Here is a 14,579-nt window from a genome sequence, read left to right as displayed (position 1 = left end):
GGTTTTCAATGATCTTCCTTCTCATTATACACCATTCTTTGTTCATCTCTTAATGTGACCCGGTGACACGTGAATGGTTCCATTTACATAAACCTTTAAACCTTGTTTAGTTGTATGCAGTCAAACAACACCATTCTGATTATTTTGATAAAGCAACATCGTTTCTATGGTTTATTAGTTACAGAAATTAAAGTGGAAGCAGGAAACTGTTTATAATGTTAGTTAATTGGTTTATCATTAGTTAGTAATATTGTCGACCTAATAATCATCCAAAAAAAAAAAAAGTCGACCTAATAGTCTAGTACAATATAATAATGTGCAATTTGATATTCTTTAAAATGGTTGGTCAAGCTATTTCATCTCATTTAAGTATAGTGTTTTTCCAAAATGTACGAGGTAGAATCCTAGAATGATCGATCTTTAAAAGCAGATGAACGAGACAAGAATAAAGTTAATAAGCAGTTAAGCACACACAAAGTTTTCGATTGAGATTACAATGAAAGTTATGTTTACAATAAAGGGTATCCAGAAAAGATTGATTAGATCCTTTCTTATCTCCAAAGTAGTTATGTTTGTTTTTCAGTTCACAGTCAGCAGCTTCTTTCTGCCAATGACTTGTAGGCACTGAGGTTTGTTTACTTACCAAACCAACAAATCTTACAAGGACTTGCTATAGAATAAGGACAAGAAACGATGAATAAGAAGTTAAAGAGAAACTACTTTGATCATGCTAAAATGTAGATTTTCAATATACTTTCTTGGCATTTTCATTAAAGACAAAGATTACAATAGGCTAAAACTTCAAATCTGGGTAAAAGTTGGAAAAAAAACCTTGTTCTGAATGTACATGAATCTGGAAGGCCGATGTTCCCCTCAGGCATTGTGTTTACGAAGTGAAATATCTAGTCAAATAATGCCCGCCTGTGAAGATGTCATAATCATCAAACCGTTGCTGCATCTTCAGTGATCGCAAATAGATTCACTTCCAATGGAGTGGCTCAAAAAACCTGTATCCTATGTGTTATTCTTTAGGGTTATAAAACCTTAAAGAAACAATAAAATTTAAATATTGGAGGCTCGACGAGCTACGCTTTAGTGAAATTGCTCTTTTCGATTCGTCTCCATTCCTTGTGGCATTCACGGGTGTTTCACACTTTCATGGGTTACATGACATTGTTCTATCCAACTTTTTATATACCTCTTGTCCATTATCGAAGCAAGGTCGGCTACATCGTCTTAAGGTGCCTGGACAGGACGCTAGTTGCTTTGTTAAAACGAAGATCATTACAAATCTGTTACTGACTTTGCCACTTTGCTTGAAGATGTTTTATCTATCAAAGATTAATTGTATGAAGACGAATTCTGGTCCAACATTTACGGAAATAGACTCTATATTGCACCTATTGGCCTTTGATGTTTTCAGCAAGACTGTTACAATTGTTTGTTTGTATTAATTAATGATGATACCAACCCCAACATAAAGTGGACAGACATTGTGGTAGACAACCATGGCCAACAAAATCGACAACGGCTGCTCCTAAAATTACAATTGAAAAACTGTTATACGGAATACATTTTTGGAGTTAATCAGGTAGCAAAGGTAATCTCTCCACATTGTAGACTGAACCGTTCAGGTCACCACTTAGACCACTATAATCAAGTCTTCTATCTGGCTCCATCTGTTCACTACCTTGTTTGTCCTTATCAGTCTTGGCCTGAAGTGGAAGTATACGTAGTCGAATGTTTGTTTCCTTACCAACTTTCTCTGACTGCAACTGATATTTTTGAATAAGCTCCATCTGAAGAGACATAATACAGAGCGACCTTGGGAGCAGCTCAACAGGCTCTCGTTTAGGAATAACAACCTGTTCAATAGCCAATCTGGCCTCCTGCAAAATAAAAACAGTGTCACCAAGGTTCCAAGTACAAACGACTAACATGACTATTACAGTTGGCGCCAGACAAACCTTATAAGGTAATGTAATTTTATAATAATTGAAACAAAATAATAAATCTGTGTTTATGGTCATTGATAATATTTAAACAGATCACACAGGAACCTGCTAGAAGCAAATTTTATCCAAACTAATTCATTGAAAAGGTAATGCTTACCTCTAATGCATCAATTTGCTCTGATGAAGACATCTTGTCTTCTGCTACAACATACTTCATTCCATCTGCATGTTCACTCAATAATACTCGTATGGCCTTAGTTATCTGCACCAATGAGCTTGTCTGTAAAGAAAAGTACATAAAGTCAAGATGATCACATTGACAATTGAATAATAAAAAGAAGTAGAAAAATAGAGAGACAAATAAAAATGCAGTATTACCTTGGTCACATAGATGGGTATATTGTGAGATTTAGCAACAGCTTGAATCCGAGTATTCTTTTTGAGCCTGGACTGCAACGCAAGCATTGCATCTGCTTCACTAATATTGTCAGTTAACTCAACCGCATCATCTTCCTTTAGTTGTCTAATCCCTTGAATCACGCTTGTCTCCAGGATCTAGAATAACTGCGCACCCTATAAGTTCCACTTTTAACAGTTTTTTATTACCCATAACCTACTGCAAAACATTGACAAGAAAAATCATTCTTCTTCCGAAAAAGTGGGACAAGCTTCCAACTGCATGCAAAGTATACTTGTGGCCAATCTTTACATGAATATGAGAGAACCAGCATAAATAAATGTGTAAAGATGAATTGCAAATAGGGAACACCGTGAGAGAGAGAGAGAGGGAGAGTGTGTGTTTCAAAAAATTCTTCCATGGTAATGCCATTTCCCACAAAACAAAAATTTTAAAGATATTCCAATGTACTAAGATCTTACCCCGTAAACATACAGACGGATAGATGCCTCCTGTTTGAATGATCTTTCAACCATGTCTGCAGCAGATTCGGAAGTGAACTCGTTTATCATCATTAATTCTTCATCCATCTCTATCAGCTCATCAGCCATGACCAGATCTTGCTTTGTTAAGAAATTGTCATTCAGTGGTTCCCTCTGTAGAGTGAATGTTTGATCTGCTGCTCCATCAGTGTTTGTTTTGCGTACTTCAAACATTGCTGATCGACCTTTGTCAACAAAATAAATTGGCATAACAAATAATAAGGCGACGATAGAATAATGTAACGCCCACTTTCCAGAGGATATAAGAGACATAAGTAAGACTACTAGAGTTGAAAAAAACTATCACCTGATAGGACAGCATCCACCGTTGCTTCTAAATTCCGATGAACACATAATTCAGTCTTGGAAATAATTTCCACACCACAAGCAAACGTAGAGGGCCCTTTCCTCTCAAGCACAGTCTTCTGAACACCCCTGCGGCTAGCCTCATCATCCCCTAGTGTGACACTCTTGCACAGAAACCAACAATTATGGTGAGAACAAAAGCAAGAAACATCATGAACTCTAATAGGTTATACACTTATACTATATAGATCATGGGGGAATTACTTTAGAACTCTCGAATTCAAATATGATTATGATTAATACTAACAAGCAATTACTTGAGTACCAAGCTTGAACGGGATTCAACAAACTAACAAGGACCTGTTTGCCACACTGTCTATCCGAGTTGTTGATATTGAAGGATGTAGAATTCTTTTACTTATGGGACATTACGCCCGAAGGAAATAAATGTCTGCATGTAAAAGAACTCTAGCAGAAGGAAGAAAAAGAATAACAGGTGCAAACGAGACTAGATGGAAAAATTCATGTCGTTAACCAATTTGCCTGATCAAGACTATAGTAAACTTAGGTGAAATCCTAAACTGTGAATTGTTTGAGACCCTAAGACAGAAGTAGAAGACATGCATCCAAACGCACCACATATTTTAAGTTGATACAAGTAAAAATTAAAATCCGTGCATCAACGGACAACAAATTTCTTACTTGTACCCCACCAACAAGCATTTCTAGAGAAGGATTCATTATCAGATTCTCTATGGTTACTCCATGGGCTGTGGCAACTAGCTGAATTCCACGTTGTGCAATTGTGCTTGCAGCCATTGCTTCTAGTTTCGTACCAATTTCATCAATTACAATCACTTGGGGCATATGATTCTCCACTGCTTCTATCAATACCTGGATTGTATGACATGAAACATACATCAGAAAAGGCAACATATGAATGATAACTTAAATTTTTTTGACATTTGATGACCTCTACTTTACAAAATACTCTAGCATTTATTACAAAATTAACAACAAAGGAATAACGAAGGCATAAGAGCATTTCTGAAACATGGGCATCCAGGAGCTTAGCTGCCTATAGAACAAAGGGCTCAGCTTCATCCTATAACTATACATATAATAATCTAAGTTATACTAGTAAAAATTGCCTTGTGGATGTCAACCCAGGTCTTGTAATAAGTTAAGAAGTTAAACCAATTGAGGACATCTGAGTCAATTAAAACACACTAGGTTGTTATTAGATAACATGGGGCCAGAAAATCGTCAAATGAAACTGAAACCTTCAAGAAACAAAAATTACGTACAATTCCCAAACAAGAAAAAAAATTACAAGGTGCATATGCTTGGCAAAACGCTAAATTAAGGCACATATGTTCAACACGTCAGATCATTCAAGAACCTCTGTAGAAGTGTAGAACAGATTTTATATTACTAAATGCCATAACTTTAGATTCACAAATCAGTTTTTGATAAAGAGCATATCTAGTGGTAGTCATCAGGATCTTCAATCACCAAATGATGTATGTTAAAAAAAAAGGAAAAAACGAAAAAGGGGGCTAATAGATTCATTGGGCGCATGTCCCACGCAGCATGCAAGAGGCATGTCTACACGCTATGCAGTTTCTTCCATTAGATGAATAGCAGGATTCTGTATGACAGATATCGTGATACACAGTGGCATGTACATAACAAACAAATAGCTGTTTATATTTAGTAGACCTTATGCTGCATATCAGTGTTTGGCACTTGCATCCTCCGAGCGTTACCAATTCCTGCATGAGGTATATCACCATCCCCTCCAATCTCATTTGAGGTATCAACAATCATCACACGTTTCTTGTACTCATCTGCAATCATACGAGCGATTTCCCTGCAAAAATGTAATTGTAGATTTCAGCCAACAATATTTAGATCTACCGTTAACTAACAGCCTGCATTTACCAGAGACCAAATGCGAAGTTCCTACAATTAGGACATAGTAAGGTACAGTATGCATACTTAGCCAGATGCTCTTTTACTAGGAAATTATTGAAGCATGTAGAAATGCATGAGAAACTCCTCCAAGTCAAGATAAAGCACTATAGTTTGTAAACAACGGAAACTCTAAAAGCCTACCATTACATTTGATACGCAACCAACAGTGCATTATAAACCCCTTGAACAGCTAATAAGTGGAAATGCTTGAGCAGCTGGTAAATCAAAAACATAATAATAACAATTACCTAATAATTGTGGTCTTTCCGACTCCTGGAGGTCCTATGAGTAATAGAGAAGATCCGTCATTAACCAAATCCTTCAACAAATTAGCACTTCCTGATATTGCACGACCAACACGACAAGTTAAGCCAATGATTGCACCCTTACGGTTTCGGATGGCACTGATGCGATGTAATGTTCGGCTGATGCCAGCACGGTTGTCAATGGCAAAGTCACCAACCTGCAATATAAGGTACTACCAAGTTAATCATATATGCTGTGGCAATACTTTTATTTTACAAAAACCACTGGGTTTAAGGGATGATAAGCAGATTGTACCTCGAGCTATATAAAAATAAAAACATTGTTGGATGAAAAAAAACACAGCGTATCTTCTTGTATCTTGGAAGATAATACTAATAAGAAGAGCTACAGAGTTTCAATGATTTCAAGAATGACCCATGAATTATTTGTGGATAAGTTGACTACAATAACAAAAGGCTATGCCGAAGTTATCAAACTTTCAAGCAGAAGTACAATTTCGCTGAATCTTATGCAGTCGTATATGATCAATTAATAGTTCATAGTTATGAGCTATGACAACTTGGGAAGGAGCAAGGAGGGGATTGATCAAGAAGGATGGAGGTCTTTTAAATTTATTGATTTCTATGTTCTCTATTTTTGCTTCCCTGTTGAACAGTTGAACCTATGTAGACTTGTTATGCCACACACGATTCAAATAAAAATTCAAGTCATAGACTAAAATTGGCCTCAAAATTGATGGCTGTAATATCCCATCAACAAATTAAACCCACTCTCCTGCCCAAATGACAATCTCTTAATAGGAAGAAATGCCCTTGGGCCAAAAGGTACATGATTAAACCAAGTACATAACATAGAAGGGAATCCCAATCTAACCACCTTAACATCTAAAGGAATTATTTCTAACTTAATTTATATAAACTCTTCGATGAAACTCTCCAGTTTTATTCACAATGCAATACAAAGCAAAGCACCCAAGCTTTCCCCTCTTCACTCGTGTAATTATTGATGTTACAGTCGACAGCACAACATGTTATGGTTCATAGATAGTGTCAATATCAGTTTAATATATTACCTGAGATGTAGCATACTCGATATCCCGAGAACTAATTGGTTTATCCGATAATACAAAATCTCCAGAGGGGAACCGGGCAAGAGGCTTTCGACCCAAATCCAAGACAACCTCAATAAGTTGATGAAACTCTGAATGCTCACACACTTTCTGCTTCATATAAACAGGTAATAAAGATAATAAACGCCCCAGCTCCAGTTCGAATGAATTCGAAGACGTGCAGAAACATTTTATTGTTGAGGAAATGGACAAGTGTTTGGAGAGTTTTAAACGAGAGAGAAAGGAGAAAGAAGAATGGGGAATTTTTGCATGGGAATGAAGTGTAGTGATAAATGAAACTTGTTTCGGTGAAGGAGGAGATTGATGGAAATGGAGTATTGGATTGAGAGATGGAGAGAGGAACATTTTTTGGTGGATGCGTACAACCTTTTTTGCACCATCAGTTTCCTTGTGCTTAATAAACAACGCTCTGAGTTGCACACATGCACCTCACTAACAAATCGCGTTTCCGTACCTTCGGGATGCCCCCAGTCCCCCCACCAATTTGCCAAGGATACATATACACAGTACAAAATCCTGATTTATATGTATCACGGATAATCCCCTTTTATTTTATGGGGATATTACATAATTTAAATTGCGCATCTGCAAATATCGTAGATATATCGATAAATATCTACAAATATCCACCGACTACGTTCATAATCACGGATTGTAACGCCTCAGGATTAAAAAATTACAAGGCGTTAATAGGACTACGTTCAATTTTCATTAATTAAAATCAACGACAAATCATCATTTTTTTTATATATAAAATCCGGCAGAGTCTCCTCTGTATTTTTTATATTTAAAATACGTAAATTCTGTAGTCATAACCTGAAAATTAAAACAATACAATTCTCATTTATCAACATTTCCAAAATATGTATATATATATATATATATACTCCACTACTCAACTTTAACAATAAAATAAATATTACATATATACAACTTACATATCCACTTCCAAGATATTCAACAAACACATAAATAACATTACATATCTACTTCCACAACAAAATAAAATAAAGGAAAGCTACACTACATGAAATAAAATATTTGATACAAAATAAAATTATAGTACATGAAATACAACAAATTACTACTTTGGTGACATTCTGGACTCACATGTGGAAGAGCTCGAGTCTGTGCATTCGTTATGGATTGCTAGACTCACATGTCCACTCTCAGTAACAGGCATCCATCATTGTCGGGATATCTACTAGGACCACAAAACACCGAGAAGACATTATCTATATACGTTTGCGCGCTATATCATATCATAACATTTACACTTAAAGAAACCAACAACTTATATCATCTCAAAACGAATAAAAATAAGCTCCAAATAGTACCACTATAAAATAAATGAAGTTCTATCCCTAATGATGCACAATGAACCTATAAGTCAAAATTGCTCAAAAATGAATTATACTATATCTTCGGGTCACCAAAAACTATCTTATGAACCATGTTGTTCCAAATGAAAACCACTATCTAAAAGTAGGTTACAAACAGCGTACAAAACATCCAAGAATGATTGAAGAAAATCTTAGTTCATTTTTAGAAATATCTCTCAAATTAAGTTCATGCATATGAAAAATAGAACACAGTAGGTTTTTTAACTGACTTACCAATACAATAACTTTTCCTACAGTCAACCAAATGATACCTCACTTGATTATTTGAAAACTATGATATATACACTTACTTTTTCATGTACAACCTGATGTCCCAATCTCAGCCTAACTAGAAATAATTATAGCGCAAACTTGGTAACAATCCTAATTTTTAACAAACGAAAATTCTGACGGGATATCTTTGGGATAGCACAACTCTTTCCACAGATGTCCAAAAGCATCAAGGCTTTTTGCGTTAAAAATCTAACACACAGAACTTACTTCTTTATGTTTTACAAATAAACTTGATCTCATTCTAAATAAGCGAAAACTTGGCTCGAACACAGTGTGAAGAAACTGATTTCTGACACACTGTTTTTCTGTCAACCCAACGTCTAGGTGCCATATTTATCTCCACGGGCCTCAGAACGTGTTGAGGCCAATTGGGTTAGAAAGTAGACTCACGGATCTTAAGTTTTCATGTTTTACCAAAAACCTATCTCTCCTTCTAGACATATCAAAACTGAGGTCTAACATTGTGCAGAAACAGTTTTTCTAACTAGCAAAATTTTCTTACGCGCAGTATTTTGGAGTGCATTTCTTTTTCCACCCACATCCAAATTGAACGAGACGTGCTGCGTTGGATAGACGACTCACTAAACTATCATCCAGAATTGGATTCAATCAGAAAGACCAAGATTCCACTTTGATATGAAGTTTCAAATATCACTCCATAACTTAAAACTATTTTAATACGATCCACAGTAAACTTAAAGTTGCGTATCAAATATAAACTATTTGAGACTAACTTTTCATGCATCCCCATCTCACCATCCGACCTCAAGTACCAACTACCTAATGACAACCCATATAGTTCACACAATAGACACCACCTTAGAAAGTTTGGTAAGCCTATGGAATCGACTAAACAGACTAATCGCTAACCAAATATAACAATGAATTGGCCATCATAACCTAAAAAAATATTAATTAGTATAAGACTAGCACATAGATTTTTCTTTAACTAGAAACAACGCAACCGTACCATTGCTCATCAGGTCAATAACTTGAGCGCGACATAGACAACTATACATAAACATAAGCTGGTAGACAGAGATAACTAAAAATTCAACTCCATAGCCGGCCAATTCAAAATTTAGACCATTACTGACAAACAAAACTACATTATTTAACACGACAAAGTTGTTGAGAATAAAATAGAAAAACAAAAACAAACTATCTTCCAGTGTAAAAGAAATTGCACCAAATTATAAGTCTCAAAATTAAGAAATTACACAAAATTATAATCATCACTAATGAGATCATAACTGGGGCGAAAATTTAAAAAGGACATGCAAAAGGCGAGAGAGAGAGGATTGTCTAGATACAAATTTATATAAGTGGTAGCAGTGAGTTTCTCATAGAAATTTTAGAAGTATATCTGTACTAGACGTCAACTATTTGCTCAATTTCCCACCCAAACAGAAGTGAGCCAAATGGAACTAAGGAGTGAACTTCATTGCAAAGTACTGACCATAAGCCGAAACACAAGACAACAGATCGAAACCAAACATCCTCTAAGTTGTTGTAACAAGGAACATTTTCAATAAATTAATATAGCGAAAACAAAGCTCGGTTGAAAATTCGAAATGCACACATTAAAGTTGTGTAACAAGGAGCTGCATCCATGAAATTAACATATATAGAACGAAATGAACTTTTACAATCAAAAGTCAGGACTTACAACAATCACACTTTCGGATTGGTGTTCTACCAGAAGGAAAATGATGATATGAAAAACCTCTGGCATCAATGAAGATTTGATATCTAGAAAAATCAAATAAAAATGAAACATTGACTAAAGTTGACAAATCACCCAATTACCTCTGAACAAAGCAATAATTCATAAATAAACGATTTCGGTATGTAGTAAGCTTGGAAAAGCCGATTCGTGCTCACTTGATCGAGTTTGAGTTTGATTTGAGAGGTGTGGGAGAGTGTAGAAAAAGGAGAACACCTTTTTCTGGCCATCAAAATTTGTTGGTTTGCAATTATTTTGGCAAACTAGTGTGGGAGAGGGTAGAGTAGGAAAACATTTTTTTTTTCTAGCCTTTAGAGTTCGTTCGTCGGTTTGCAATAAACTCTCCACTTTCTTTCCAATCGCCACCAGCACCACCAATTATATTTGAAAATATCGTGGATAAAAACAAAAACTTGTTATATCGTAGCAAAATCTCAATAAATTCAATTATGTGGTGATATATATTGTCATACCCACTGTATCATCAAAATATCATGATATATCCACAAATATCGCCGATATTCACACTGGTATATATCCAAATGAATATCGTAATATTTATATGCCCATCTCTGATTTCTCAATATTTTCGCGATATATTGCGATATTTTGTATTATATTGTCTAGATACTTCATATGGGACTGAAAACATGAGTAGATTGAGGCGGATTTCTTCATATAGAACAACTACTTTTCTATCTTATATATATACTAGTATATAGCTCATGCCCACGACATTATTTCAAATTAGGCCCAAAAGAACCCCAACCAACCGAATGATAAAAGCCCAGCCTACAAAACAATCATTATCCAGTACTCTTTCAAATTAACATTTTAAACTGTACATATCCTATAAGACTTTGGATCTGTCATGTCATAACTTGTGAGAAACATTATAGCCGCAAGATGGGTGAGAAACATTATAGCCGCAAGATGGGGGCCTATGGCCCTACACCAAGCCTTTTTATTAGATACTAGTATATAGCCCGTGCCCACGACATTGTTTCAAATTAGGCCCAAAAGACCCCCAACCAACCGAATAATAAAAGCTGAGCCCACACCCACAAAGTAGTCATTGTTGACCAAATCAACATTCTTTCAAATTAACATTTTAGATGGGTTTTACGGCTCCACACCAAACCTTTTTATTAGATAAAACTAGATTTTGGACCCAGGCATACACCCGGGATCTATTAAATATTTTGCGTGCTAAAAATGCTTTACAAAATGTCTCACACAAATTTTCGAATCAGAACATATTTTTATTCAAAATAAACATGTTAATGAGCAGCGATTATGGTGCATAAGTACTTGGCAACTAAGGGATCAAATTGAAATAGCATCTTCACTTTGTGGTCTAGGATATTAATCTGTAATTTTCTAATTTTCAAATTGAATTATCTTACACTCAATCTAGCTTGTATAATAGTTTTCTTAGATTTATAATGATTTAGCGGTAAATCGTCATCGCTCGGCTTACTAATGTCATTCTAATTACTAATGTGTACAAATCACTAAAATATGTATCTATCAAATCACTAAATTAAAACAGATTGATTGTTTCCATATCCTCAAAGAATACACTACTCCCACTTGAAAATATTTATCACATGAACATGTTCTACAATGAATCGATGAATACAAAAAAAAATTTATCTTTCAAGAAAATGCCTTCACCTACTTAGAATACTCCCCCAAGTATTTTCTCTTTTTCTAGGTGATTGTTTGTATACATACAAAATATACTTATTCAATTTCAACATGAATAACTGAGAAGATCATGTCGTTATATATGTCTTTCGTCAATGTGAACATGTCAAAGTGCATGTTAACGTAAGATTGGGTGGGTAAAATGAGTAATGGCCATTAATTTTTAGATTTGAACAATCTAATAATCAAATGGACTTCTTTTTGTTGTTTAATAATAGAAGTTTGATTAAAGTTTTGTGAGAATATCCAATGAAGTGAATATATTATTGAAGCTACTTGAATAGTAAAACATTCCCAATTATATAAAAAGAGATATGATAAACATTATTTTAAATGCAAAATTATACTTGTCGAGACATTCCCACTACATATAATACAACTATGTTTTGAAGTTAGTTCAAAGTAGTTGCATCCAATTTTTGATTTCCGTTAATTATTCTTTTAGGTTAGTTCATTGCATTTGAATCAAGTTTATGATTTCCATTAATTATTATTTGAGGTTAGTTCATTGCATTTGCATTCAGTTTTCGATTTCTTGTTAATTATTATTTGAGGTCAGTTCAATGCAGTTGCATTCAGTTTTCGATTTCCCATTAATTAATATTTGAGGTTAGTTCAATGCATTTGCAACCAATTTCCGATTTTCTGTTAATTATTCTCTGAGGTTAATGTCAGTTCAATGCATTAACATTCAGTTTCGATTTCCTGTTAATTTTTCTTTGAAGTTAGTTCAATGCAATTTGCATTCAGTTTCCAATTTCCCGTTAACTGTTAGTTTATGCAGTTGCATCTAGTTTCCGATTTATTGTTAATTATTCTTTGAGGTTAGCTCAATGCAGTTGTATTTAGTCTTCGATTTCCTGTTAATTATTCGTTGAGGTTAGTTCAACGTAGTTGTATCAAGTTTTTTTATTTCCCGTTTATAATTCTTTGAGTTTAGTTTTGTGCAGTTACACCCAGTTTCCGATTTCCTGTTAATTAATCTTCTTCGAGGTTAGTTCATGGTAGCATTGAGTTTCTGATTCGCGGTTAATTATTCTTTTTTGAAGTTTGTTCAATGTGTTTGCATTTAGTTTTCGATTTGCCATTAATTATTCTTTGACGGTAGTAGTTCAGTGAAGTTGCATCCACTTTATGATTTCCGATTATTTTTATTTTATTTATTTATTTATTTATTTATTTATTTTAAGGTTAGTTAACTATAGTTGCATCCAGTTTCTGATCAATTTTCTATTAATTATTCTTTGAGGTTAGTTTAATGCAGTTGCATCCAGTTTCCGATTCCTCATGAATTATTATTTGAGGTTTGTTCAATACAGTTGCATCCAGTTTCCGATTTCCTGTTAAATATTCTTTGAGGTTAGTTCAATTTTGTTGCATCCAGTTTCCAATTTCCCATTAGTTATTAATTCTTTGAGTTTAGTAAAATACATTTGCGACCAATTTCCGATTTCTTGTTAAATATTATTTGAGGTTAGTTCATTACATTTGCATTTGCCTCTAGTTTCCAACTCCCCGTTAATTATTCTTTGAAGTTAATTCAACGCAGTTGTGCGCTTCTAGTTTCCATTTTTTGTTGTTATTTATTTATTTATTTTTAGGTTTATTCAGTGCATTTGCATCCAATTTCCAATTATTCTTCGAGTTTAGGTCCGTGCAGTTGCATCCAGTTTTCGATTTTCCATTAAATATTCTGTTTCGAGATTAGTTCAATGTAGTTACATCCAATTTTCGATTTGCCGTTAATTACTTTTTTTTAACGTTAGTTCAATGTATTTATGTCCAGTTTCCAATTTACCGTTAATTATTTTTTTATGTTAGTCAAATGCTATTGCATCCAGTTTCATATTTCCCGTTAATTAGTATTTGAGAACAGTTCAAGGCATTTACATCCATTTTTTATTTTCTATTAATTATTCTTTAAGGTTAGTTCAATGCAGTTGTACGATTTCCTGTTAATTATTTTTTGACGTTAGTTTAATGCTTATCCAAAGTGGTGTGTAATACTAACCTTTATCGATCCTTCTATAGTGTCATTGCAAACATGCCATAAAAAAAAAATTATACATGATTCACTATATGGGATAGTAATACTAATACACTGACACAGGAAAAATGACACAGTCAATACACAGTGACGCGACATGTTGCAACATTGATGTTGCAGTGGAGAAAATAGGAGCCAAAAATCTATTCTCTCTCTCAAAACGCTCCTTCTCTTTCAAATATCATCTTTCCAATACTATTTTTCTATTTTCCATTCTCATCTTTTCTTCATAGTAAACCATCCATTCCATTGATTTTTCATGTTGCAATATTGACGCTGCAGTGATATTTCTCAGTGTAATATTAATGTTGGAGTTGTTTTCATGGTACAGTTTTGATGTTGCGGTGATATTTTTTGGTACAATATTGATGTTGCAGTTGTGGGTCTTTATGGTGCAACACTGATGTTGCAGTGTCATGTCATTGTGTCAATCAACTGTGTCAGCTTTTCTGTGTTAGTAGTGTAGAATTATTGCTATGTGGGATCATCAGTGATTTCTAACTGCATTTTTTTATATAAATTAAAATTTGTAATTGAATGCTAAGAATTAACGCGCGACTATATAATGGTCATTAGAAAGGACACTTCTTACAATATGCATAGTTGCATCTATAATTGATTGATATCAATTTTTAAAATATTATTCAAGTTTATTAAGTCTTTTGTAATATGATTAAAAAAAATGTAATAGGATTATATATACAAAAAGTTTCGAAGGCCACAACAAATAACAAATGTAACGTATATCAAATCTAAAAGCTTGGTGTAATTCTTTTGATCTTCATTATGGGGAATTTTGTTTTGGCTCATTTCCTATTTATCCTCTTGAACTTATTGGGTGCTATTC

At 34.2% G+C, this 14,579-nt stretch overlaps 1 protein-coding gene across 2 annotated transcripts; it reads right to left on the bottom strand.

Annotated features, from left to right (window-relative positions):
* Positions 1-1,429: 1,429 nt before the first annotated feature.
* LOC147505507 (P-loop containing nucleoside triphosphate hydrolases superfamily protein) lies at positions 1,430-6,948 on the bottom strand. 2 transcript variants are annotated; one of them, XM_086558019.1, is made up of 9 exons: positions 6,517-6,948; positions 5,426-5,640; positions 4,923-5,073; positions 3,903-4,094; positions 3,202-3,364; positions 2,835-3,079; positions 2,334-2,510; positions 2,113-2,217; positions 1,430-1,889 (listed from the first exon to the last, which is right to left on the bottom strand). In XM_086558019.1, the coding sequence occupies exons 1-9, from the start codon at positions 6,916-6,918 to the stop codon at positions 1,584-1,586; spliced, it is 1,956 nt and encodes a 651-aa protein (XP_086414145.1). In that variant the 5' UTR covers positions 6,919-6,948; the 3' UTR covers positions 1,430-1,583. The 2 variants fall into 2 exon arrangements, with proteins under 2 accessions (XP_086414145.1, XP_086414144.1); XM_086558018.1 differs by having other exon boundaries at positions 2,113-2,235; positions 6,517-6,947.
* Between the last annotated feature and the right edge of the window lie 7,631 nt (positions 6,949-14,579).

This window comes from Coptis chinensis, chromosome 4, assembly GCF_015680905.1.
Source record: "Coptis chinensis isolate HL-2020 chromosome 4, ASM1568090v1, whole genome shotgun sequence".
Classification (NCBI taxonomy): Eukaryota; Viridiplantae; Streptophyta; class Magnoliopsida; order Ranunculales; family Ranunculaceae; genus Coptis; species Coptis chinensis.
Note: the sequence above shows the minus strand (reverse complement) of the source record. Positions and strands in the feature narration are given on the sequence as shown.